At 39.7% G+C, this 27919-nt stretch overlaps 1 protein-coding gene across 9 annotated transcripts in view; it reads left to right on the top strand.

Annotated features, from left to right (window-relative positions):
• The window catches only part of ARPP21 (cAMP regulated phosphoprotein 21), a 138827-nt gene that overhangs the window by 61520 nt on the left and 49388 nt on the right, over nucleotides 1-27919 (top strand). For 5 of the 9 annotated variants that reach the window (XM_057376972.1, XM_057376971.1, XM_057376970.1 and 2 more), the window contains 6 exons: nucleotides 3477-3585; nucleotides 5362-5463; nucleotides 11869-11906; nucleotides 13988-14047; nucleotides 16559-16788; nucleotides 24677-24907. In XM_057376972.1, the coding sequence (XP_057232955.1) occupies nucleotides 3477-3585; nucleotides 5362-5463; nucleotides 11869-11906; nucleotides 13988-14047; nucleotides 16559-16788; nucleotides 24677-24907 (770 nt within the window). The remainder of the gene's footprint in view (nucleotides 1-3476; nucleotides 3586-5361; nucleotides 5464-11868; nucleotides 11907-13987; nucleotides 14048-16558; nucleotides 16789-24676; nucleotides 24908-27919) is intronic. The other 4 variants (XM_057376973.1, XM_057376976.1, XM_057376975.1 and 1 more) reach the window with 4 other exon arrangements.

Here is a 27919-nt window from a genome sequence, read left to right as displayed (position 1 = left end):
TTTTTTTTTTTTTTTTTTTTTTTTTTTTTTTTTTTTTTTGCAAGACCCCTAAATGGTGAAGAGTGCTTGAGTTAATGATCTCAGTGTCTCTTCAAAAAGACTGTGCAAGTTGCATTTTTAAAATTAGGATTTCAAATTTTCAAATTTTAGGATTTGAAGATGTAATTTAATATGCAGTGTGGTAACAGTGAATAAGTTCTTGATTTTTTAATGGGTTTTGTAGTAATAATATTTGTAAACCTTGCTTTGACTTCAGTAAGAACTCAATTTATGCCGTACTGAAAATAATTTTGATAAATTCACTCCCTTACATGCATGAACACAATATATCACAATCTGATATATTGTGCTGACTACTAGTGGCAGTACTAGCTAAAAAAGCTCAGAAGAGTAAATATTACTGTTATTAATTTAGGACTCACATGAGATTAATTCACTGTATCTGCTGTATTAGTGTAATTATATACTGTGTTAGAATAATGACACTACACTACATCTTACACAAAATTGCACATTWTTTTCTTCATTTTAAGCTGTTGATTCATCTGCAAATTCATAAATTAATGTAACATATTTCCCCAGAACAACCACAATGTCTCTGCTTCCTTACAGCAAATGCATTATATGCTTACTGGGAACTTTAAAGCGGTGACTGTGGAGTTTACACTGACTTCCATCAGTGGAACAGACCCAAAACTTTGCAGGGTCAACCTGTTCTCTACCCAAGTGATTCAGAACATTTGGATCCACTTACTAGTTTTAAACATTGCTTGCTATCTGTATCCCACTAATAATTTATTTTTGCAATGGATGTTAAAAAAATAAAATCCAGTAGATGGTATTTAAGAGAAAAAAACACAAGTACATGTATGAATATCAACAGACCTTGCTATCTTCTTTAAAATAGTTAAGTCTATGTTCCTTTTAAGTAATGATTTTCAGTGTTTGAGGGAAGCCTGCAGGTTGGTGTGCCTGAAGATATTTGGTGCTGTGGTATCCTAAATCTCACTTGACAATCTTCCCTCGGGCTTTTCATCCCTATTAACTGAGCTGGTCGGGATCTTTGCGACCTCACTGGTATCGGTGGCCCAGAGCTGCAGTGGTGATGGAGAGGGGTGGACCTTCTCATGATGCTGAAGGTTCCCTGGTGCTCTGCAGTGCTCTGCACATTTGCAGAATCTCTCTGCCTAATCAAATTTCTTTTCACAACTGGAGATTAATCACCTACCGGGCTTGTAGATTAATTTTATTAACAGGCACATGCTGAATCATTAATTTTGACTTGTGCCTTGATCTTATACTTTTMCTATTCTCTTATGAAAAATAGAAACATTTTATAAATAGTAAATGAAATGAAAATGGGATTTAAAATTTAAACTAATGCTATGAAGTATGGAAATAATGTTATTGTTTAAATAAGTTAGTAATTGGAGGAGATATTTTTCAAAGTTTTTTTAAGCTTTTTTTCTCTCTAATTATTCTCTCTTTTATTCCCTGAATTTTAAAATCTAATTAATTTATTTTGCTTTGTAGATAGATGCTCAGCAGATGGTTTAGAGCACTAAGTTTTACAGTGATGGTACAACTGCAGAAATTTTATTTGTGCTTTAAGATGTAAACCCAGAAAAATCACAATTTTCAGACAGTCCTGTCAAAGCAGAATATTTGAGTRAATGAATCTTCATTTCTGGCTGGGCAGGCATAGTGTTCATTAATGGGAGCAAAGGGACAATGACCAACCTAGCAATCCATTAATGGGGTTTTTTGGTCTTTCTGTTTGTGAGGAAACATAATGAATGACCTGTTAGATTATGAAATACTATGCACAGAGCCATGGTCCTCAGGGCTTTGCCAAAAGAAGGTTAGTKGGACATCCAGAGATTCTAGTGGCTTGGACCCTGTACCTACAAGCCCTATATCCGTATCTGTTGGTGCTAGCAGCAATGGATGGTGAACAGAGATTTCTTGAGTTGTCAAAATCTGTGGAAATCGGGACAGTGTGTTTTGTTGCTTCATCACAAAAATGCAAATTGTGAGCAGAAGTGGAAGTCCTCATAATTCATACAGAAAGAGGCAGGATAGTTGGTGTGCCTTATGATTGAATTTCTTACAGTTTGTTACAAATGTTTCCTGTATATCTGAAATGAATTGTTGTGGACTGCAATTATGGTGTGRTTATGTGCTGTATTTTGATTTGAAATCCATAATGCTATAACAACAAAATGGTTGCTGATTTGTGCATCTGGTTTAATTTTCTGTTGTGAAATAAGATAAAGCTGAGGGGATTTTTTAAAGTTTGTAGGGGACTTCTGTTTGCAAAAACACTGACTTCTTTAAACTCTCTCTTTTGATTTCTTCACCGTTGCTTCCATTGATGTCAGTGGAAGCTTCATGTCTTGTTTTTGTAGGTATCTAGCCCTGACCATCTCCTACTWCTGCTGCTGTTGGCAGCTCATTCAGCACTGAGCACAAAGCTTGTGTTCCCAGACAGAAATTTCACTGTGTATTACCACTTTTAAAACACAGTTCATGCGTTAATAGTGCCTCAGCCGGGTGACAGCACCATACAAATGTGAGCTCACAGTGGTCACCCTGTTGATGTGGTTGGGTTTAAGCACTGCAGATTTAAATGCTGCAGGCTTAAAACATTGCCATTTTGGGAGTGCTGTAGGCTGGAGCCTTATTTATTGACAGCCACGAGACATGGGCAGTGACCAACTTGGCCGCAAAGGTTGCTTCTTAAAATTATCTTTTTACACAAGACAAGGTGACATAAGATATTGCTTTTTGCACAAAGTGAGAATGTGGAACAGCACCATACCAGCTTATAAACCCGAAAATGTTGAGCCAAAGCTCAACTGAGTGGGGTTTGGCTTTTAAAATAAATAAATAAATTAATGTAGGAATTTAAATCAGTGAACTAATTGATACTCTATGATTGTTCTGGAGCATTTTTCCCACTTAATGGCGATGAGATAAAATTTATTTTAAGCAAAACATCATCAGTCCCTCCCTTTYATGGTTTTGTTTACTAGAAACGAGGAAACTCCTGGTTTTGGTTTCATTTTGTTTTGTGTTTTTTAAGATTTCTACCAGTATTTCCTTACTTTTCAAGATGGATAGGCTTTACKTAGCGGCAGTGTTGCTGGAGGTCCCAGCTACTGAGGGAAGCAAATTAACATACAGTATGGTAATTTGTTTTCCCTGTCCTTCAGTCACAGCGAGGAGAGTCTAAATATTTCAGTGACTGAGACTTTGGATTCCCATTCCTCGCTACACAACAACAACAAAAGCTATTTATAGCAATAACAGTTAGCAGCGATACAGCAGCCTCAGACAGCTATAGGCAGCATCTCACAAATGTTAACTGCTTTTGCACTGAATGCCTCTGTGAAAACAAAGAGCACTGAGAAATAAAGATCAAAGCAAAACCGAAAGAAAGATTTTTTTATTGCTATGTTTTACTTTGCTGGCAGACCAGAGCAAAGGTTTTCTGAACATTTAAAAGATGAAAAAGGTGAAGAATCCCAGAAGCGATTTATCTTGAAGCGAGATAACTCTAGTATTGATAAAGAAGACAATCAGGTTGGTTCTCGGTTCGAGAGTTGCTGAAATTTGTTCTGTTTTTGAAGGTGGGCTGACTGATGTTATTGTTGTTCTTTTGTTGTTGCTCTCCTCCTCCTGCCCCTCCCTGCCTCCTTTGGCATACGTACAGCGTGGGTGGCATCGAGCCCCAGCGTGGCCGCTTCAGCCGTGGCAGTGTGTGGGTTTGCATGGGTGGTTTGCTTGGCGCAGGACTTGCTGCATGCCCACGGGAGGGGGAATGCCGGTGGCTCCGGGCTGCGTGGAAGGCTGTGTCAGTCGCGTTCCTCAATGTCTTGCCTAACCATGGCAGTTGTTACGCTTCCTGTAGCTTCCTTCTTCCGTTGKACCTGTTCAGAGTTGGATTTCAGTATGGACCCATGATGAACTGATGTAGTGCAAAAAGGAGAGAGGGAAAAAAAAAAAAAACCCAAACCAGAAAATGTGATGGTGAGGCCAGGTTGATTTTTTTTTTAAACCATCCTAAATTTGTACCAAAAATAAATTAGGCTCATCTTTTAGTTCCCTTCCTCCTCCTGYGCCCTCACCACTTTTTACTGTCTGTGTAACTTACTTGCTTGTGCATGTACTGTGGCAGACGTTCCTCCTCTGTGTTGYCTGTGCCATAACATTACCTTACCTTAGGTGAGCTTGATGAGTAGGGGAGTGCCAGGGAAATGTGTGTGTTTGTGCTGCCTTTAAAAGCAGATGTTGTGCTGTTTCAATCCAGTGCAAGCTGTGTATGTGGAATAGATTAACAACAACAAAAAAAATCTAAAAAAGTTCTGATATGATTTCTTTTATGAGAAAATTCTCACAGGTAAGAAGACAGCATATGCTTTCTTTGCTAGGATTGTATTTGTGGAGGAACAAACCAGTGAGTCTCTTGTTGCCACTTCCCTTCATGTTTTCAGTGAAGGACTGATTTTTTCTCTTTGCTTTTTTCACCCATTTTTTCCTTGGCTTTCAGTTGTATATGGCAGCCTTGCCAGTTGTSCTGCATCCGGGTTGTCTTTGAAAACAAACCCCAAGCAATTTCAGGGTGTGGTGACCGTGGGGATCACTCAAAGGAAAGCAACATGACCTGTCTCACCTGGTGCTGGGGTGCAGGAGGAGAAAGAGCAGTCCTGGAAACAAACCCACTTGCCAGTGAAGCATTTCCCGATGGGGGCTGTCTTCTCCTCTCCTCCTTCCCATGGCACAGCCATTCCCCACACTGTGGTTTACCAAGAGGCAAAAATGGCCCTTCTTATCCCAGAAAACCTTCAGTAGAGGATTCTATGTGGTGTGAAAATGGTTAAAACTGTTGTGCCAAATATCTGGGACTTCTTGCACACATAGACTTTGTGGGTTTCTTCTAGGGTCTATAGTTTAGCTCTTGCAGCCTAGTTACCCTCTTTCTTCCTCGATTTCTCAGGTAGCGCACCACTGCCTGCCCTCCTGCTCCTCACAGCTGGTAGGAGAATGGAGAAATGTTAGCAGCTGAGAACAATGGCACTTAGACCTGTGGTGAGAGCACCCAATTTTAGGATGGCAGGTCCATAAAAAAGCTGTGCAGAAAGCCTCCTTTTGGCCACCTGCTCTGTGAAYTCATGTGCAGTATCTAACTGGAAATCCTCGAGCATCCAGTCCTTCAGGGTGCTTGGTGCAGGAGTGACAGCTATCGTTTTTGTGCTTCATTTGTTTAAGTGAACATTTATTATTCTCAGCTGACAGTTACTTAATGGSAGTTTTTAACAGCTCAACTTATATAACCCTCCTGGTTTTCTTTCTGCTCAGCAAAACAGAATTCTTCCATTTAGAGATGACAGACGAAGTAAATCAATTGAAGAGAGAGAAGAGGAGTATCAGAGAGTGAGGGAGAGAATATTTGCACAAGATGTGAGTAGTTATTTTAATTGCCTCTTTAGTGCCATACCTTTGCCGGTAGTCAGACAGTCTTGCCCCCCTCCTACAACAACACTGCAGCCAGACTTCCCTGTGGAGCTGGAGGTGACAGGGAAAGYAGATCAGCACAGAGGGTCCTAGAGGTGCTCTAGAGGTGTGGAGGTTGGCTTCTGGAGAGTGAGGTGATGAGAGTTGCAGAGAGAAGGKCAGAGGAGAGATCAGGCCCACCAAGTTGTCTGGGGAGTGCTTATCCTGTTTCTTTGAATGTTCATRTTCACATGGCCTAGGTTTACTTGTTTTTTCCTTCTCTTTTGCTAGCCAAGGAGCAGTGATTTAAGTGGACATGCTCAATAATTTCAAATAGCTGTGCTATTTTATGTATCTTCCAGGCCGGATCAAATCTTATGTGTCCTTCTTCAGAAGCTTTGCATGATTTTCTTTCATTGGGCCAGTGCTGCATCATCAAGACACTGAGAACAAAGATAGGGCAGAGGTTAAACATGGAATTGCATCTTTTTTTTTTTTTTAAATGGCTGATTAAAGAGCAGCCATCAGCAAGAGTCAATCATTCTGTTGATGATTATATTCTAAAAAGAGTAAAATGAAGCAGACATTGTAATTCTTGTCCTTACCAAAAAATCAGAACTTGCACAACAAGGTATATTGCTAAKGAAAACATTTAAAACTGAAACATCTGTGAGCAATACCTGATGTTCCTTAAAAAAAAGAAGAAAATAACAGCTTGCTATAATACTGTAGTGATGAAGCAATAAAAGGTTAAAAAAAAAGTCAGCATTTTAATGTTTTATCTCACATCTCAGTGGGAGTTCTGCCATTTAGAGAAATATGGGAATAAATCCATTTAAAACTGTTTTTGAAAATCATAAAAGGCAGTGTCYTTTTAAATGAAAACTGTTCATATGTTGCAGGGCTAATAATATTATTATCTGCTTTTGGAGTTGCACATGTCCAAGCTGTGTTTTTCTGGCAGAATACCCTGTATAGTTTTAAGGTGTGTGCTGTCTCACTTGCTTCTTAGTAAATAGCTARCTTCATCTAAATGTTTTTAGCCTCACTTCTTTCTTGGCTGAAACAACTGCAGTTATAGCAGAGGCCCTTCAGTTTGTTTTGCTTTCAGCATATGGGTCTGATGTAAATATTGTCACAGTCTATAMGTGATAGAGTTACCAAGTTGTTCAAGAGATGTAAAATCCTCTTTGTAATAAGTTTCTTATATAAAATATGCAGGTTTTGGCATACTASAAAGGAGATTGAGCATAACCAAAAAAATCTTTGGGCCTTGAAGTGCAATTCAGATGAGGCAAAATGTTAAAAACTACCAAATGGAAAGTCATTACCAAATTAGTCCACTTTCTATCACAAGCAGCAGCTACAAATGCCAAACTGGGAAACAGAGGTGGCTGGAAAAGGRTGCTGGAAGTGTCTCCATAATGTATTGCTGCTGTTACCTTTAGATATTTGAGTTCTAAAAGCAGGCAAGTGGTGAGCATTTGAATTGTCCACAGCAGGAGGTGGTTGTGGTCCATTGGGTTAGCACCTTCAAGTGGCAGGACCTAAGTAACAGTGAGGTTTGTGGCAGGCATTTWAAACAGAATTGGGAGGGAGCATTTTTAAAGATCAGCAGTGTTAGATTGTCTCTCCCTCTCTCTCTCATATACACTCCTTTGCTCTCTCTCTCAGCTATTGCAGGTGTTAGTGAGCATCACAAAGCAGTGAATTTCAGCAAGCTGTATGTTTCACGTGAACAGCCAATATATGTATTAGCTGAGCTTTTTCGGGTGCAGATGGCAAGGTGTTTTTAGGATTATGTCAGTGATTGTGGCAGTGGATGACAATGTTTTTTTCAATTTTAGGAAAAAGACAAATAGCTTCCTATTATAGATAGTCACTTACTGCATGTAAGACTTTGAAGTTTTAAGGCCCTCTGCTGTCATTAATTAATCCAGTTCTCCCCAGSTTTATGTGAGGTAGGTACCCAAGCCTTGTTACTCTGCAAATTGCAGATGTAGAAAGAGAATCAGACGGATTAGTCATGTGGTATTTTAATTACCTCTATAGTGTTTACACTGCTGTAGTCAAGCCTTTTTCAGTGTCTTGCTTATGAATCTTAGTAAATGGATGATAGATAAATCACTTCTAATTAGAGTATGCGTGGAGAGAGCTTGCATGAGAGGTCTTCAAAGGGTAGCCATGAAGGTCAAGAATATTGTTGCATTCAGCAACATCCCCCCCAAAAAAACCCCATGTTTGAGGTACCCAAAACCCTTTGCATAACATATTAACCCAAGAGTCAGAACTTGAAACAAAATTTATGAGGAAAAGGCAGTCTGGTTACAGGGGCAGAAAAATTCTGTGTGTGTTCCAAGTGGTGTGAAAAAGGTCTTAACCTGGACCCCACATRCCAACAGAAAGCTTTCCTGTCCTTCATTTGATCCTGCAGTGCTCTAGTGCACCAGATCTTTTCATTGCCAAGTGGGAAGGTTTTAACAAAATAAGTATGTTCATGAGTAATGCCATCATTATGATAGTCCTTATGATGATTAGTCTGATGTTAGTCAGTTTAAATTATACTTTCTGGCAAGTTTTCTATCTGCTGTATTGGCTAYCATAAATTTTGACAAGGAGAGCTGGAAGTTTTAATGACTCCTGTCTTAGCAAGTGACAGGTATTGAGAAGCACATTAGTTTGATATCTTAATAAAAGGATTGGTGAAGAAATAAATAGTTAACAAACATGATCATTCCAGCTCACTGCAATAAGAACTACAAAGTGCACCTCAAATTTTTCAGGCTGCTATCAATAACAAAAGTGTGGATGAGCTTTGTTAAGCTTAAAACTATTGTCAAGATTATTTTTTTAATGGCAAAACCTGCAGCCTTCCTTTTTAAAACATGTTTTTATTGGAAACTTAGTTTTAAAACAATTTCTGAATTTTAAAGCCAAGKGCACTGGAGCAGAGGACCTGCACTGTCTGGGTCTTRCAGAGAGGTTCCTTGTCTGAGCTGSTTTAGTTGCCTTTGGGAAGCTGAAAAGTAATTGTCTAAGAAAGACAAACAACATACAGGAATAAGAAAAGTTGTTATTTTCCTGTATGTAGATTTACTAGAGAATCCCAAGTGCGTGCATAAATGATACATGATGTTTGGCTTTTAAGCATGCAGAAAATTGATTCTAAAGACTAGCAATCAAATTACATGGGGGAAATTTCATTCTTCAAGGTTAATGCAATGCATAACCTCATGAGCCAGAGTCACGCTAGGGCCATTCAGTGTTCATAAGTGTATTCTCTGGGAATCACTCTGTATTCACTGAAAGATGTAGATGTTTTCTTACTTACACAAAKGCTAGAATTGCCCATGGTGCACATGGAGCTTATTAATGGAAGTGCACCATGCTTTTTGTTTTCTGTTGTCAGCTGTAGTGGCTGTTTTTGACTCAGGAGTGTATTTTGAAGAAGCAAATCCTATAGGTACAGTGAGTCACAATTCCTCTCATTAAGAGAACTCAGAGAATCTTTATCACTTGGTGATTAAAGAAAGAAACAAAAGAAATATTTGAAGATGTGGCTACAACCTCTAGTGTGAAAAGTGTYCTATCACTCTAGTGTGAAAAGATTWGGAAGAAAAGGGCTTAAAATTAATGTTAAAAAAAGGAAAGGCATACCTCATGTTGGCTACTATAAACCTGTAGATATTTCTGCYGTACAGAGACTTTCTTTGTGACTGCAATTCAAATAATAAGCATTAGTTGGAAGCCTGAGATCCATCATATCTTGTTAACTGACATGAAAATTATTACCTGATGGTATCCACTGCAGGATATTGCTGCATGTTAATGGTTATCTGTGCTGGCTGATGTAATTAAAAACAAGAGCAGCAACTCCCAGTATACCTAGTGCACTAGCAGAACGGATGCATGTTTTCCAGTTGAGAAGCTGAGACTAAGGTTCTTGGAAATTGGAAAAGTGAAATTCTCATTTCATAAATAACAATTAGTCTTACGGAGCACCCTAATGGAAATATTGCATGCAGAAATCTCCAAGGACTTGTAGGTAATTTTACAGAATTTTTTGATCTGGTAGATTTGTTTGACAGTGTGTTTGAAGGATATATGAGAGCCAAGTGTTTTAAGGACTTTTTCTGGTAACAGATGTGATGGGTGTTTAAGCTTTCCAGGTGCTTTAAATTGAGCATTGTTGATGCTATGGATCAGGAAAGTCAGTCCTGACCTTGTAGTAGCTAAATTTCTATCCAGAGCTGCTTAGCCATCTGATTTTTAACAGTAAGAATAACATAATAAAAAAGTGTCTTGTCTTCTCTGCTTCTCAGCCTCACACCTGTACTGAAGAATAATTTCCAGGGATTGTGTGACACTGTGCCAACACCATTAGCCAAGAACAGAAATGGAGTTATTATGGACTCCGTTTCAAGTCTAAAATACACTTGATAGTGGTTCCCCTCCAGACACTGAAAAGCAAGCAGACTTTTCTGCTTGCTTGATAAAATATAAATCCCAGATATTTGTTCTGCTTTATGCCTCAGCCTCTTAAAAAAACTTTTTAAAAACCCAAAATAAACCTAGACAGCTACRTTACATGCCCATTTGCTTTTGTAACTTTATGGGTACACAGACCAGTGTTCTGGTGTAAGCAAAAGTTTTTYCTGTAAGAGTGGCTATAAAACTGCACTTTGGAACGTGACTGGACAGAAGTCAATGCACAGATTTCCTTCATGGAYATCAAGATGAAAACATGGCCCCACAGAGGTGGTTGTACAAGCCTGTGGGGTGATTTCACTATACTTTTTTGGRGCTTTTTGCTTCAGCATAGACTGTGCTGAAATCTGCACAGCCACGTTCGTTAATGAAACCCAGTACCTGAAAAAGGTACATGAAATGAGAGAAGACAGTGYTGTAGTTGTACAAAGGATCCCAGTGATTGTAGGTGAAACAGTTTGTATCTTCTRTCAGCCTGGGGTGAAACCCTAGGTCTGCTGTAGCTGATGGGAATTTAGCTCCTGGCAATGGAGAACTTGCTCCCAATGTCCTGAGGCTTTGTGCTGAGGAGAAACGTGCTTGGCCCTGATGCAGCCCAGAGCCTTGCAAATATAGCAGRAGTGCAGGGTGGGAGCTTGCCTGGAAAGCCCACAGAGCTGTCAAATGTTCCCTAATGTGGATTCTGAGGGGGTGAATTACACTCTAATGAGAAATTGCATTGCCATCTCAGGGATGCATTTCTTCCTTTTGTAAATTGATGGGATAACACTGGCTGTGGTGCCTAGGGAAAACTTTGTCCAGGCATCAGCTGGAGCATTAGGAATGGGCAAGGTGTTGCTTTTGGTGTTGGTCAGCAATCTTGTGAGTGGGTCATTAGCTCACCCTTTTCAAAACAGAAATATCCAAAACCTGTGCCTATTCCATACTGTTAAAATTTGACCAAGTTAATGATGGCATTTCATTATTCTTTGAGCTGAGTCCTGTCTTCACAGAAGTAATGGGCATGATCTCTGGTGCCCTCCTCCTTTCRCCTGCCTTTTGTTTAAATTCAGTGCAAGTACTGACTATTCCTTCTTCTGTACTTCATCGAGATATAATCTGGTGACAGCTACGAGGCATTTTGTGTAGTGAACATGAAATAGGAGGGAAATGAAAAACTCAAAGAGGGAGAATTATTCATGGGAAATTGAGCACAGCTTTATTTCTCTGCATAAAAAATTAAGTAATTCTGAAAGAATTATCCRCTTGCCCATAAGATTTATTTCTTCTGAGCCCTTCACCTTTTTTGGGATCTGAGTCCTCCAGCAGAGAGCCTTCTTGCTATGCTTGTTGTTAATATTATTATTAAGGAGGTTATTATCATTTTATATCTCAATGCTCCCTCTCCAACTGTAAAATATGAAGTCACACACTACTTCTGAGTGCTGCAGTATCTTCTCTCCMTTTGAGGAACTTGGTCAATTCTGCATGCTTTTCTTCTGTTTGTCCTTCCTACCTGCAGCTCTGTGCTATCCTGCAGTCTTATTTAGAGGAGGTAGGCCAGACCAGTGGAACTTTATATGATGCAGGAAAAACATTTTTCCCCTTCAGATTGCCAGTATTGTGCACATATACTGCCTTCTTCAGATCTCTCGACTGAGAARTTTCAGTTTGTTCCCAAACTGAGACACCTCATTGGCAATGTGTTGTAATGCATGGAATTTATTTTACTGGCCTGACCTTATTCTTGACCTTTTTCCCCTCTTGTCTTCTGCAAATGCAAATGATGCATGAATTGAAATCCCCTTAAGCCTGAGCAGGGGAGGTAATTCTAAAATCAAGGAAGAAATTGGAACAGCACAGCATATCTAGAACGTCTGATACAATGCCTTTTTTATTTTTCAGTCAGTTTGCTCCCAGGAAAACCTTTTTGTGGAAAACAGGTAAAAAATAGCTTTATTTTGTGTGTGTGTGTTAACCTTAGCTGTTTCTCTTAATATTTTATGTATTCATAGTTCTATAGCCTTTTATTCTAATGTGAAGACTGTTTGGCAAATTTYTAATCCATACTATCTGCATTGGTTCTGTGCTTGAAGAGGGGGTAATATAGCTTGCCTTGCAGTTTGGTATCTGAGCAGATAAAGCATTACTGCTACTTTCCTGGGGCTTTGCATTCCAGTTTAAAAAGCAGATTGTGAAAGAGAGGGGGAGCCACCTAAGCTTTCATTTCAAATGACCATTCTGTCTCCGGAGTACCTTGAGAGTTTAACTTATTGATCTTTAAAAAGCACTCCAGCAGTGGCTGGATGACGGTATTTATGAAACACCAGACTTGGGTTTCTGTTGKTTAAGCTGCTCTCCCGTGGGACCGAGCAGCAGCATTGGCATCATTTGTTGCTTGTGAAGGCTCACAAGTTCTACACGAGTTCCTGCTTTACTGGTGCAGCTGAGTAGTGAGACGGTGATATTTGAGCTCACTGTTACTTTGCATTGTGGTGTGATACTTCCCGTGAATGTTACTTTTATTATGTTAAATCCACTCAAAGCAAATGGAAGAGGAAACTCTTTAAGATCTACAAAATATGAAGTGTTGGCTTCATAACATCCATAAATTAATTTCAATGTGTTGAAAATCTTAAAAATTTTGCATCTTTATGGCAGATAAGGATTTTAAACAAAAGTGGGGATTTCCCTGCTAACTGTTTGAGCATTGCTGACCCAAGTCTGTGCTGTATAGGTTTTAAAACTGTTCATCACCCCCTTGAATAAGGGGAGGCTGTCTCTCACAGTATTTTGTTCTCTGTCCATCCTTACATCTGTCAAATGCATTTAGGGGTGAAGCTGCTCCCATAGAAAATGACTCCACAGTAATGGTACAAACCAGCTTTTCCGATGGACACTTCTGTAAGTGGAATGAGGGAAGGCCCTCAGGACATCATGGCCACCGTCCTCTAACCATCTTGTATTCTGAGGGCCAAGGGTATTTCCTCAGCTGCTTCTACTGTGTCCTGACTATGGAGATATATTTTATCAAAATTAATCAAAATTGCAACAGAGGAACACGTAAAACAAAAAGCAGATGTTCCCATAAACCTGTTTCTCCCTCTCAGGAGAGATTGGGACAACAAACATGGCATGGCACAGTTGTTCACATTTCCAAATCAGCATGGAAAGCACTCAGAGGTGGTGCTGCCAAGGGTAGGGTGGGTACCTTTATGGGAAAAACCATGAGCTCCATAGCCAGGCCTCCCCTTCTCTATGCATTCAATCCCACACCCGTGTGAAGGAGAATGTGATCAGTTCTGGTATTGGCACATAGTTTACTGTGCTCGAACCCATGAGCTGACTGACCAGCTTTCCTGATTTGAGGATGCATACCCAGGTGGAGACCAGGAAAAGGCCAGGTTGGAAATTGCATTGCCTGGGCTGTTGCTGTCCTGAGGGACACTTCAGCTGAGTTCTGCAGAGCACTGCTTTTTCTTGCTGCATGCTCTACAGCCTTTGATCAGGTGAAGCACTTAAACTTGTACTCAGCTCCGTGTACATGAGCAATCCTGTTGATTTGCTGCATTGAAAGTTAGGTATGTGTTTAAGTGCTTTGCCTTTCTTTTTTGTCAGAGGATCTGAGCATTTCTTTGAGCTGCAAAGACTTCCAAACAACTTAGCAAGTACTTAAAATTACATATGCGGTATTTTGCTTGCTTGCATTTTTATGTTCTTATTAGGTGATGTTTTTATGAATTTTCCTTTGGATGCAGATGTATGGTTCCTTAGCTTCTGAGAATTACCTTGCTTCTGAGAATTAACAGGAAATGCTAAATGGCCTTCAGCCTCCCTGGCTGGTGTTTCTTATGTTCACCTGACTGTACAGCTATGGGAGGGGGAGGAGGGGGCAATTTTCAGCTTTTTTAAACTGAATCTAGCACAGATTGAAAGATGTATCTAAATATCAAATAGACCTTTGCAGATCAGATAAATTTGAATTACCATGTTTGTTATCATAATCGTTCTTTTCATTTTTCAGTAGGCTGTTGGAAGACAGTAGCATATGCAACGATACGCATAAGAAAAGACAGCTGTTCAGGTTTGTATGAATTTTATTTAATATTTATTTCCCAGTGCATCTCACTCGTGATTCTATCTGTGTCCTTGCCAAGGGAGGCCTTGGCATGTGTGGATATGTCGGTTTGCTGATTGGAAAGGAGCACAGAGAACAGAGTTCTATCCCACTCTTTCCGTGTTCTCTGAATGCAGAGGTAACACCAGAGCCCTTTTCTTTAGTTTTATGGATCACTGCCTCAGGAACCACATGAGATTTTCAGCTGCCTGGCTGCTCAGACTGTGGCTAYGAGGGAGAGATTGGTGGTAGCTCGTTTTTGCTGCAGCATATATGACAGGCACGTTTCATAGACTAATGCCCAGACTGACCTTTTCTCCTTTTGTTGGTTTGTTAAAAGCTGGAGTAAAAGTACATTGAGGCAGAACTGATTGAACTTCCCTTATCTGAAGTATCTAAGTCCTGAAACTTTTTTTCTGGGAACTTTCTCTTCCCAGCTCTGATTCATTCCGCACAGAGCACATTCAGATGCATCCCATATCCTGAACAGCATCCCAAGCAAACAATAAATCAGTCAGAGTTGGTCCCTGTTTTCATGGAGAACAGTTTTATCAGTTGACACACTAGATCAATTGGAGACCCTATCTGATGGTGACAGTGTTCCTCTGGAGTTTTAGAAGGGTTGTGTTGCCCACCATGAGCTCTCACATGTTCAGTTCAGATCAACCAGCTGCTGCARGTCTTCAGCAGAGGATGCAGAAGAAATGGACACTTTCAGAAGCATGTCCTCCGTGTGTTAAGGCACGTGGACAGCTAGGCAGAAATCACTAGGTGTCTGTGTGCATTGGGGTTTGCTGTGTCACTTCAAACCTATATCATTTATATTATGTGATTTTTCACTGGGAGGAGGAAAGGATGTGTGGGGAAAACATTTGGTGTGTGGTTGCTGAGTCTGCATGTCACCACAGCAACCACAGAGGAGATGGAGAGATTGCACCAGGTAAKGAGCAGTGCTGGAGTATCTGCCTCTGCATCCCATGACCACAGGCAGCAGGCAAAAAAAMTTTTGCTCCTTCATTTGGGTTGGCCTTGATAATCTGAGAGTCTTGTATTGGGCATGCAGGAGTTGGGGGATGTCTACACACACACTCTTAAAAGCCAGTGTCTGAGTTTGGGGAACTAAAGGAAATTTTTTGTAACCCAAAGCCACAGAAAACAGGGACACAATAGCATTCTGTTTCTCTCACTCTTTTTCACTWAAATACAAATATAATGGAATTGTTAGTTTCTAAGCACAAGAGTACAAAAGAGTCTGTAAATAATACTTCAGGGTTTTTTTTTTCTTTCCAATTAAATCTTAAAGGATTATTTCTTTTTATAATATTTTCCCCTTTTTTTGTGTTGTTGCTTCTGTTCTGTTTCTCTTCATCCTTTCCTACTGTCTGGGTCTAGCAAAGGTCAAACAGGTTTATACTGCTGGTCACATCTGAGAGAGGCTCTGTTACAGGCAAGGAATGCAACAACCTTATTCCATCTTTGGCACRCTGCCTCCTTCGTGTCCCAAGTGACACAGCTCAGCAGGTTCTCCAAATAAAAAGCAGGAACCAAGTTCACAAGGAAAAACAGACCCCCTGAAAAAAAATTCAGTAGATACAGTCACATTCTTTTGAGTTGTACAAAGAGCTTTAAGCCTGCAAGGCWTGATAGTGTAATATAGGACAAAGGAGTTGAAAATAGCTTTTAAAATCCTTCCAAATGCAGTGTTATGAGCATTTCTTGGGATAACAGTCATGGTGCACTAAGTTGTGATAGGATTTCTGGTTTTGTCATTTTAGCAGTGCAGTGTGAGTAGTTTACCATAAATAARGCAAATTCTCCTCCAAATTCTGATYGCRRTTTACTGTGTAATTACYCACAGTACGCTGGGTGCTCTGCAACTGTTCAAGCCTCTACCCAGAGAATTTCACAATTGTTGTATGCAGAGGGGAAATAAAATAAACCAACCCATGGGTCTCTAAGCCTCAGCAGTAAAGAGATTGGGGTCACACTGAGAGGACATGTATTTATGGAAGGCTTTGGATGACTTGATAAATCTCAAAATGACCAGGAGCAAGGTGCAACACAAATAAGGATGTGAAGACAATGGTAGAGTGYGGGTGAAGTTGGTGAAAGAAACATCACAGGGGATGGACAGCAAGGTGGGAAGTTGTGARGGGAAAGTTGAGCTGAGGGGAAAGAACATTCCATGGGCAACAGAAATGTTATATCAGTGCTGTATAATATTGCTGTATCAGCCCCATCTGGTGAAGTGCTCCCAGAAGGGGAGGGTGGTATGGGCTGTGCATGTAAAAATGGTATAGCAGTGTTTATATGCTGAAAGCAGATRATTATGGGGGTCAAATCCTGTTTCAAACATGTTTTTGTAAAGACAGAGTATTTCCTTTTTCTTTGTTAGGGYCGCTGCAGGGTACCCAAAGATGGACTCTGCCTTGACGTGGTTTTATTTGAGTATAAATCTTTGTTTCATGATGTCTGTAGGGGTAACAGAGACAGCATCGGGAAGACATCTGGCAGTCGACAGAGCAGTACAGAGAACGAATTAAAATGGACAGACCACCAGAGGCCATGGAGCAGCACAGACTCGGACAGCTCAAATCGAAATTTGAAGCCAGCCATAACAAAGACAGCCAGTTTTGGTGGGATAACCGTGCTGACAAGAGGAGACAGCTCATCAAGTAACAGAAGTACCGGCAAACTGTCTAAAACAGGTAGCTAGTACTGTGTTGTGTTCACTGTGCTTCTTGTTGTGAGGTGAGAAAGGGCTGTGCTGGTGTTTGTCTGAGTATGATCTGTCACAGGATGGTTTGGGCKGGAAGGGACCTTCAGAGAGTATGTATTCTGACCCTGATGGTTGGATTAGATGGCRGAATACATAAACAGTTGTGTTTCCTGTACACAGGAGATGTATGTGTCCCTCTGTGGGTGCTAGTGTCTGGGTACCTGCCCCTGAGATTTCAGGAATAAAAAAAAAACCACGTTGCCTGAGGTTTGCAAATCTTAGGAGAGGTAGATTTTCCCTGGAGTATAATATGTGCACATAATATTTGAACGCCTTCTGCACTTGCAGCCTGAAAAGGTGGTATTCCTTTCAGAGAAAGCACAGATTTTACCTTTTTATTAATCTTCATATAGTRGAGTTGTGAACAATTAAATGTCAGATCTCTGAGGAGAAATCCAAGAACACTTTGTCATTGCTAAAATGCAAACCATCTGTATTTTGTAGTACAGGCTTTGTCTTGATGCTGGCAGATGAGGCTGTGGTGGATGCAGGCAGACATGGCGGACTCGCAGAGGTCTCACCGTCTCTCCATGTTCTTGTTTAGTTCTCATTAAAGGAAAGCACTGTTAAAGAAGTCCAGAACCTGGTGGGAATTCTGCATTTATTTGCATTAACTTTACGACTACATTAACATATGAGCGAGTCACAGGGTCTGGATCTAAGTAATTTCAAGCAGTGCYATTAGGCTCTTCTGTTATACTTCAGGTTAAAAGTGCGTAATAAATAATGAGGACATCAGATGRTTCCATCATATTGGTTCATTTGATACATATAGTACAGGACAAATGGTAATCAATACTTAGCACTTAGTGCTCTTTCAGCTTCAGACTSTTTTATGGATGGTACTTAATTTACACCCAGTTTATCAAACCTGGGTTGGTCAGATTTCACTTCTATCCCCCAAATTTTACAATAGCTTTTGTGTGATTCAGGATGCTGGGGWATGAAGTGTTCAGAATGAATAAATAAAACCTTTGACATAGTAATTACATTCTGGATCTCTGGATGTTGAATGTAGTTTAAATTTTTAGGCAATCAGAAAGCCACTTGATTTGAAAAGACTTCTAAGGTCAAGTCCAACTGTTCACATAACATGGTCAAGTGCAACCCTAAACCATGCTCCCGAGGGTCACATTTACATGTTTTAAATATCTCCAGGGATGGTGACTCAGCCACTTCCCTGGAYAGTCTGTTACAATGCTTGACAATTTTTTCAGTGAAGGAATTCTTTCCTTATATCCAACCTAAACCTTTCCTCGTGCAAATTGAGGCCGTTACCTCTCATCCTGTTACTCGTTACCTGGGAGACGAGAGTTACCTTGCTGCAACCCCTTTTTCAGGTAGTTGTTGAGAGCAAAAAAACCTCTGAGCCTGAGCCTAAACAACCCCAGTTCTCTTAGCCACCCCTCAAAAAACTTGTGCTCCAGWCCCATCACCAGKTCTGTTGCTCTTCTCTGGACACACTCCACTGACACTTTGTCTCATTSAAAGTCATAAAATTAGCCTCAGCCCATTGGTCCAGCCTGTCCAGATACCTCTGTAAAGCGTTTTTACCCTCCAGCAGATCAACACTCCCTCCCTGCTTGGTATCATCTGCAAAATTCCTGAGGGTGCACTTGATCCCAGTTCATGGATGAAGTTATTAAACAAGACTGGCCATAACACTGAGCCCTGGGGAACACCACTTGTGATCAACTTCCAGCTGCATGTAGCTCCATTCACCCCCACTCTGGAGCTGTACACCCATCTGGGCCATGAGCAGTGGCCAGGAGAGTGCTGTGAAAAACACTGTTGAAGGTTTTACTGAAGTCCAGATAGACAACATCCATAGCCTTTCCCTCATCCACTGAGTGGGTGACCTTGTCACAGGAGATTGGTTTGCTTAGGTRGGACCTGCCTTTGATAACCTCATGTTGGCTGGGCCCTATTGCCTGGTTGTCTGTAYGTGCCACATAATGGCCCTGAAGATGATCTGCTCTGTAAGTTTTCTCACACCAAGGTCAGATTGACAGTTCCCCAGATTCTCCTTCCGGTTTTTCTTGTAGGTGGGCATCACATTTGGAAACTTCCCCTCAACAGGGACATCCCATAGGGACTGCTGTGGGATGAATGAATATTTCCTTAGCCCTGGAACTGAATTTGATGCAAGAATTAAGGAGGAGGCCCAGGCTCCTGCTATACTATTTTTTGGTATCTTTCTAACTTCAGTAGAGTGCAGGTAAATGTATTTCTCTGCAGCATTGTGTTGCAGAGGTGCAGAGCATTTAAAATGGTAAAAGGAAATCCGGTTTGGAGGAGACATCTAATTTCAAGGGTAATATTTTTAAGAAGCCATTTTAGTTTTAAAATCAAGCATAGTTAAAAGGATGCACTTAGGAAACGTATTAAAGAGTCATGTGAAGCATGCCAATAGTTGTAAATGCATGTGCACTCTGTAGGCACCAAACCCCAAATTGCTTTCAAATGAAAGCTCATATAATGCATTTTAAAAGCAWCAATGGTATTAAAATTCCATGTTCTTTTTTAAGTGCTTTGACTTTTTGTAAAGAACATGTTTAAATGGGAAAGCTAGTCAAGGCACAGAAAGAGTAAAGGAGAGACAAAATGTAAGGAAGAGGTGGGGAAGAAGAGCAAGACTGGATGTCAAAACAAACGTGCACCTTCAAAGCCAGGACATGAAGTCAGTCAGCCTGAGGAAAGTCATAAGAAATAATATCCTAATCACTATCCAATATCCTTTCCTTCTGTCCRAAACACCATTGAATGGCATTAAAGCACAAAAGAATAATGATTCAAAAAAACAGTGGGGAAATATGTGTTGATGAAGTGTTCTTCCTTCACCCCAAAAAAAAAAAAAACCTAAGCGCATTCATACAGTAGTCAAAGCCACCATGTGCTATTTGCATTTTCTAAGGTACATTAGGTACCAAGTGATACTTGATTGTCCATGTTTTGCATTATATCTTCATTACTCTCTACTCTGACAATAGGCAGCCCTTGTGTTCCATAGCTCCATAGTAGACATTTAAAGATTGATTATGTTTTTATTTTGGGTGATTCTTTTTTTTTGTCATCTTTACTACAGCTGTTGAAAAGGAATTGCAAAGGTATTGCTACACGTTAGGCATGCTGCCCTGTTATTGTGGCAGAGCCTGCTAGGAGCCAATTCTGTCCCAGTTCTACAGAAAGTACTAGGTTTTTCTCTGAAGAACTTCATTGTTCACAGTAATAAATTTAAAATATTTTTGTCTTGCATATAATTTGTATGAAATCAGTATGAAGTCATTAGTCGGTCAAAGTGTTCTTCATTGGCTAAATGATGGAAAATATTTATGGTCTCTTTAAATGTGAAAAATATCTTACATATATATGGCAGTGATCCAGATGCCTTGTTACACACTCTTCTGGAGAWAGGAGTATTAAAATTTTCAGGATTTTCACAGAAGGCTTGCAGCTGCCTTTGACAGTGTATACAGTGATGCAATATTAACACTGTAGCCTTTCTGGATTACTTTTAATATTGTCATCAAAATTGAATGTTCTGCCCCTAACCTGTGATAAATCAGTAATTAATGGTACTTAGCAAGCAAGCAGGAACTGAAACGCAGAAAGATGTTAGCTTCCCTTTAGGCAAGAGATCACAGAGCATGCTGTTCTCTGCAGTAGAGTCCAGTAGTGTCAATTAGTCTTAGATTTTAATTGTGTTCAGCTGCACAGGCATTGGAGCTTAGCAAAGGAATTATGTTACTTCATTTCTGCAAATTTCACAAAAGGGGCTGTTTGAAACCCAKTACATGGTTATCTTGTTGGTTCTGATGGTTATTTTCATGCACCTGTTGATAGTTTAGAAAGCCCGTTCTACTGAAAAGCACAGATTGTGCACTGAAAATGAAATTTCCTTCTCTGTTATTCTGTAGCTCAATAGGTACACAGAGATGTGCTAAGCTGTAATTCAGCATCGAGTGGGGAGTTAATAATTTGGCATATTTCTATCAGATTGCATTCCTGCTACTTAGGGCATCATACAAAATGTTGCTTGGTTTAGCTTTCTAGTAATATAGCAGACTTTCCAGGTTTGACTAAGAGTGACAAATGAAATAGTTGTTTTTATAGGGGCACAGTGATGAACCTATAACCCAAGAAGAGAAAATCTGGCCCATCAAATACCAGTGGAATTGCTGCTGACACATTGCAACAGGTTTTAACATCATGACAGAAGACAAGATGTGTTTTAAAGAAATGTCCTATGTGTACCTACATATCTAGTTAAATAATTGTTGGAAGGCTTAAAATCTGTACCTATTGCACCTTTAGCTTCTCTTCATGCATTTTTCCATTCAGTGGAATGCACATCTGTCAGAGCGCATTTCTTTCACCCTTAGTTGCAAAAAGCTGGCTGTATTGGGGTATTAGCTGTGCTGATACAGATCTGTAGCGATCATTAACTTCCTTGGCAGGGCTCCAAGTAATCGGAGACGCAGGCTAATCTCTCCTGTTAGGTGCTCATTGCTACTCCTGTTGAGAAAGGCATTTCAGTGCATTACTGCAGGCGTTTTAATACATTAACCTCCCTTTGCTATTTCATTCGCCTGTTTGGTTGGTTTGTTGTGTAAGGTTTTTGTTTTGGTTTTTAATAAATGTCCTGTGTATTATGTTTTTTTCTCTGAGGTTTGKAACTGGATTTCTCCTTTATAATTTTCTTGAATCAGGCATTAACGTGATGAATCTAGTAAGTCCAGCAAAAMCTGTCAGAATTTTGATGTATGGGCAGCAGGTCACGAGCCAACTGCTTGCAGTCATAATCTTCCCACCAACTGACTGTGCTGAAACATCAGTTTTATTTTTAGAAGTGCAGCTTAGAGAGAAATAATCATGTTCACATAAGCATGTACCATTTTTGTRACTCTAAATATGTTGTTACATAGAGTGACTTCCAGAAGTAACAAATAAATATTTCTAATCCAAGACAGCCAGCACTCTGTTGTTCCTGAAAAAAATTGATGCTCTGGAGTAAGCAGTGGTAGTGGATAGATCTTGAAAGTGTAGAAAGGAAAAATTTGCCTTGGACTTGGAAGACGAGCAGAGATGTTCAAAGTCATCAGATAACTGAATTCTGATGCAAGGAGAATAGAGCAGGAYATGTTGCCTCACTCACTAGTGCTTAGAATATTGGAAAATTAATGGTACTTCCATGCTCTCCCTCTGCAAACCCTCTAAGCTATTAAGCATTTGTGGTGATTATTCTGTCTCTTTTTCTTTACAACTCTTTGAACTTCTGTATCTCTCAGAATATATTAATGGAAAATGATGAGAATGTGAAGGTTATTATTATCTCAACTCTGAAGCAGCAAGAAAATTATAGAATAATCTAGAAGTATCCATCATTACATACTGGAAAAAAGGGGGTTAGATTGTGTAATGGGGGCAAAAATCTCATTTAGTCAAAGTTCCTTTCAGAAGTCTTTAGCAAGATATCTCTTAATATGAATCTGAATAAAGTCAGATAGGTTGGGTTTTTTTCCCTTTTCTACAGTACTAAATCCATTATATGGTGATTTCTTAGCCCAAATTTAGGCAGCATGTAAACAGCTACTCATGGTTACGAAGACAAGATTAATTTGTGTTAATTTCCAAACATTACTGTTGGAATTTGTGTGGTCATTCTTATACAGTATAAATGGGGGGGGAATTGGCAAAGCAGTAATTTCTGGATTTTTAATTTTTTTTTTTTTTTTAATTCAGAGGATTCTTGATACGTTTATGTGACTTATTTGTGTTATTTCAAAATCACTAATTTGATCTACTGACATGAGAGAGCAGATCTTGGATCTTTTAAGGCACACATTTCAAAGCTATCAGCTTGACCAATGTGTCAAAATGTTTTCCACTTCTTCCATTTACGGAGTACACCTGTATTCACTGCAGTCCTCTGGCTTTTATCATTCATAAGCTGGTGTAGATCAATACATGATTCTGCCATAAAAACAGCAGAAAGGGGGGAAAGAAAAAAAACAGTTGAATATCAGAGCTGTAATCTTGTTCTATGCCAATAGTGTGTCATTGGAATAGCACAAAAAGTGGAGAGAGTTCTGAGCTCAGGCTTGATACTACTCACATACTTAGAAATAATGGGAGGTTTAAGAAATCTCATCACCACTACCATCTCCAGGCAGCTTTTTGACTCGTTGAATTCAAAAGGCAAAGGAAAAGAGGACAAAAGTAAAGTGAGAACTCAAAGAAGCAGCATGAATTGCATGTAGAATGGGCAGCAAAGAAATACAGCAAAGGACCTTGCAACTGATGTGGAAGGAAAATTGAACTCCAGAAGCTGCATTTACAGTTGCAAGGAAGATGCYAAATACTACTTGCAGCCTTATAAGKATAACCTCCAGGAATAACTGTGCAATTTGTAGAAACACAGAAATCTGAAATTATCCAATAAATAAAACTATTTCTTCAGGAATGTTATTTCTAAATTTTTAGCGTTAGTCTTCAAGGAGGGGAAAGCTATAGCAACTGATACAACTTTGAAGTGTATTTCTAAAAATTAAAAATTTCTTTGAAAATCTGTTACTTTCTTGATTAGATACTAGAAAAGCAGATTTAGGGTCCTGATGTTGGGAAATTGTGCTCAGTTCATAGAGGGGGCTGTATCTGTGGTAGCTGCTGCATGAATACAAAGTTTGGAGAACCTGGATAAAAAATGTGTCTTACATAGCAACCTGCAGCAATCTGTGGAAAGATCTTCTGTTTGAAGTAAGAAGATGCAGGTGTGATTTCTCCATAAGAAACCTCTTCTGTTTTGATTCCTCTAAATATGAGAAGATAAATGAATTTTGATATGGATTTGACTGAAAATGAATTTTAGTCTCTAAGTGGTCTATTACAGGGTCCACCTACAGTATCCCATATCTGAAAGGATATAGTTTGCCTCAAAGAAGTTTGCTAAACTGAAGTCTGAATTTTGTCTTTTAGTCTACCCCTGCAGGTGTACACTGTAGTGTTTAGATGCTTAGACAATGCACTCAAGTTAAGTGAAAGCATTTGCAATTAAAACATCTTTTGCTCTGGGGAAGATCTGAGCATCCATACCATCCTGCTTTAAGGAAGCCGATCACCTGAGCCTTATGTTCTCAGAGATTCTTGTCTTTTTTTATGTGAAGCAAATTAAAATCTAATCAAGTAGTATCTCAGAAGTTTGGACATTATATTTGGGGTTTAAAATAATGTGTCTCCCCATCCTTCCAAGCATAAATGTGGTGTGGCATGGTTGATTTATCTTGATTGATCAATTTTAATCGGTTATGTGCAAAAAACCAAAGTGGTAAAAATCTTATGTAGCATTTTAAGTAGCTTTGAATTAGTAGGAATTATGCACAGCTGCCTTGTGACTAGACTGATAACTCAGTTGCTGTTGCTTTTTTACTTGAAGAGAATGTGTGGTGATTTGTGTTACATTTTTGTTTGTTTTGTTGGTTATTTTCATTTATAAACCCTATGTTTAGTTTTTATACCTTATGAACTGATACTTTGGCTTTATAAATACATGCAGAGGATTCTGTGCTCCTCTTTGGTAAATCTATTTACTGGCTGGGGGGAAGTAGATGTTGCATGAGGAAGGTGGGCTTTTGGATTGTAAAAGCTACCACTGGGTACTTGGTTCAGTAGGGAGTGCAAATGCTGCTCCTAATAGCTGGGCTTGGAGTGGTGCATGACTTTGCAGCCTGTGAAGGCTGTCCTCATGTGTGTGTCACGTCTGATGGGGGCCAAGGTCCCGTGTAACCCCACTTTCTGCCATGGTTGTGTCTCCCTGTTAGGCTCAGAGTCTTCCAGCAGCGCTGGCTCCTCAGGATCACTGTCACGAATACATCAGCCTCTCCAAAGTGCATCTCTTGTACCTGGGGTAACGGCCAGCTCTTCAGGCAGCGTGTCCTACCCTGAGAACGGGATGAGTGGCCAGGTGCCCCCCAGCAACACCAGCTATATCATTCTTCCACTTGAAGCTGCAGGGATACCGCCTGGCAGTATCCTCCTCAACCCACACACAGGTCAGTACTGTTCTCTCCTGCCTCATTCTACCCGTTGGTGTTTCTGATGTCGGCTGGGGAAGCGGTGAATTTCTTGTTTCTAGACGTATTTTTTTCTGGAGGCGCTTTCTGAGCAAACATTGAAATGACATTTGGCAAGTTGTTGTTTTCAAATGTGCAGGCAAAGCTAGATTCARTTTCTGAGGCTGTTGTGGCATAGCTGGTGGGAAGTGATACAAAACGTACTTGCTCCATCCCAGACAGGAAATTCATCATTCAAAAGTCCTGGCACTCTCTGGCTCTCAGGGAATCCTCTGAGATCCCATTAGCATCAATAAGGACAGATGTTCTTCTATGCCAAGCATGCTGAGATACAGTGCAATCAAAATATAACSTCACATTCTTAGAAACTGTGCTTAGCAGCAGAATTTCAAAAGGCTCAAAAGCTGAATTTGAATTTGCACTTCAGAATTAATTTGGTGTGAGCTATATGATCAGCAATTGTATTTAAATTGTGACATTTGTGGTAAGAGAAAGATGTAACTCTTCAATTCCTGWTAGTTTTCCACACTGCATCTCAAAACCAAGGCACTTGCAGGCACCCAAGTGCTGTGGGCTCTTCAGAAACTCTTCAGTTTGAACTTGAGTGCTTACTGAAAGCTTAAGAAAATTTGTTACCTGCTTGGTCTGGACGAGGTCTGGATCATGTTATGCTATTACTCCCCCCTGCACTGTACTGTCAGTATTAAAAAGGTTCAGGGAGTTTGAGACCGTGGTGCTTCTTTGGTAATTTGGACTGTTTCAGTGACCATGACTAGCTGTGCTGTCAACCTTAGCTGAGTCATKCTGGGTTTAAAACAACAAAGCCTGTGGTGAAATATATCTTCCATTATACTGAGACCTGAGGGTTGAACTCCAAAATATTTTTTCAAAGTCCTTAACAGAGAATTCAGGAGCTTTTTCTTTGGGGATTTTTGTTTATAACTTGTATTTTATGTGTGTTACATCCCTGTGTTCCAGTATTTTAGTGGAAATGCTTAAAGCTTATTTGTGAGTCCAGTATCAAAAATAATTTTTTTGGTCACAGTTCAGTCAAGAAAGTTGCAGCATTTAAGAAAAATACAGCCTGGTAAATTACTAAGCCAATCTTTCCACAGATATTTATWGATGGTAGTAGCTGGGGCTGATCAATATATATTAGCATATTTAAAATCAAAAAGCTCTTTTTTGTTTAGATTCAAATGTGATAAGTTCTTTCCAGAGACGTGACTTAGTAACTTGCACAACCTTTACTCTTCTAAAGCCGTTACTATTTAAGTGCACTTTTTTCCGAKCTATTGCATTATTTACATCACAGCCTAATATTGTTAGCCAGAAAAAGATCCATCATTATATTAATCTGCTCATTTCTGTTCTGGTAGCTGACACTTCTGTCTGCAACACTGAAATTTCTTGATCAATACAGAAGACAGCATTTTGTGTTCCACCATACGGTCCATTTCCATCCAAAACTCAGCAGACCTAGGCAGGAGTCATCCGTAACTCAGGTGACAGGACTGAGAAACAAATGAAAGGAGTTGATGCTGCTTGGAGTCCACAAACAGCTGAGAGATTGTGCTTGTTCCTGGCCAGGCTTGCTCCTTGGCTTGTTCCTGGCCAGGCTTGCTCCTTGGCTTGTTCCTGGCAAGGGCAGAGACTGGAACTCACCACATTTAAAAGCCAGAAGAGTTGTGTAAGTGGAACATCTCCTACCTCTGTCTTGTCAGTTTAGCAAATTGCAGCAGCTAGTTCAGATTTTTGTCTGGTACCAAGGGAGTCTTTTTTTTTTTTTTTTTTTTTTTTTTTTTTTTTTTTTTTTTTTTTTTTTTTTTTTTTTTTNGTGTAATACCTTTCAATACTGTCACTGGACCAGAGCACCTCATCTTCCCTTACAGTGGGCTTCATTGTTTGCAGGTGCATCAATGGGAGACCCATGTTATGTCTGTGTGTTTCACATTCAGGAAGCAGGGGCATATATTATTTTGTGTTTCTTTCAAACCTTGTGTTTTGTTTCTGTGGCTCCCATGTAAATGTATACACAATAAAGAAAATGGAGGGAGCAGATTCTTTAAAAGCCTAAAATTCTTGTCTCACATTTCTAGCTTCATGCTACCTGTGCTAGAAGTCAGACTGGCATCTACTCTGTTTTTCACATGCAGCAAAATACATGCTGCAAAATTGTCATTCTTTGGGCTCAGAATCTTTGCATCTTATTAGGGAAACATTACAAAAGAAGCTCCATGGGGAGGAGATTTTGATTGCTGGATGCTGTGATCGACTATCAAAGTGATGGATGCTGTCAGAAACAGAGATGAAGAGAAGACAGTTGAAAGAAAAGGAAAAAGGATCTTTATTTCCTGTAATGAATAGATTTTCTTTCCCTGAGTAACACCATTCTTTAGCTCTTTCTTCTCCTCTTGCAGAGCGGCTATTTCCAGTGTTTTTCTCTCTTTTGATCATAACACCATGTCCTTTAAGGATCTTTCCTTCCTTTCCCACTACATAGTCACTGACTGCAAGCCCCTAATGGCATCCAGAGATGCTGTCAATATCTTCCTGCTCTGATTATAACTCTGCTCATTCCCAGATGCTGGAAAATCCACACTTTCTTTTCCATATCTGCAATTTCCTCTATTTTCACTCCTCTGCTTTACCCTTCTCCTTCCCCAGGTAGACAAGCTCCTTACTTGCTTTGGCAAAGAACAAATTATGTGACTGTGCTCTCCATTTCTCTTACTTCATCAGCCTGTTTTACCCTTTAAATGATTCGTCTTGACACACTCTTCCTTAACCTCTCTGACAATTTAAGAGCATTTACTTTTAATTCGTACTCCTTGAAATGATGTTGGAATCTTTGCCCTTCTGTCAGGGTCATAGTTCATAACTTACAAATGTCTTCCCTGTTACCATCTGCTCTCTCCTTTTCATTTCTTATTTCAGGATTTCTTCATGAGATGTCTTCTCTCTTTTTTTTTTTTTTTTTTTTTTTTTTTT

Source organism: Malurus melanocephalus, unplaced genomic scaffold (genome assembly GCF_030028575.1).
Source record: "Malurus melanocephalus ecotype Western Australia unplaced genomic scaffold, MMel_1.1 scaffold_297, whole genome shotgun sequence".
Taxonomy (NCBI): Eukaryota; Metazoa; Chordata; class Aves; order Passeriformes; family Maluridae; genus Malurus; species Malurus melanocephalus.
Note: the sequence above shows the minus strand (reverse complement) of the source record. Positions and strands in the feature narration are given on the sequence as shown.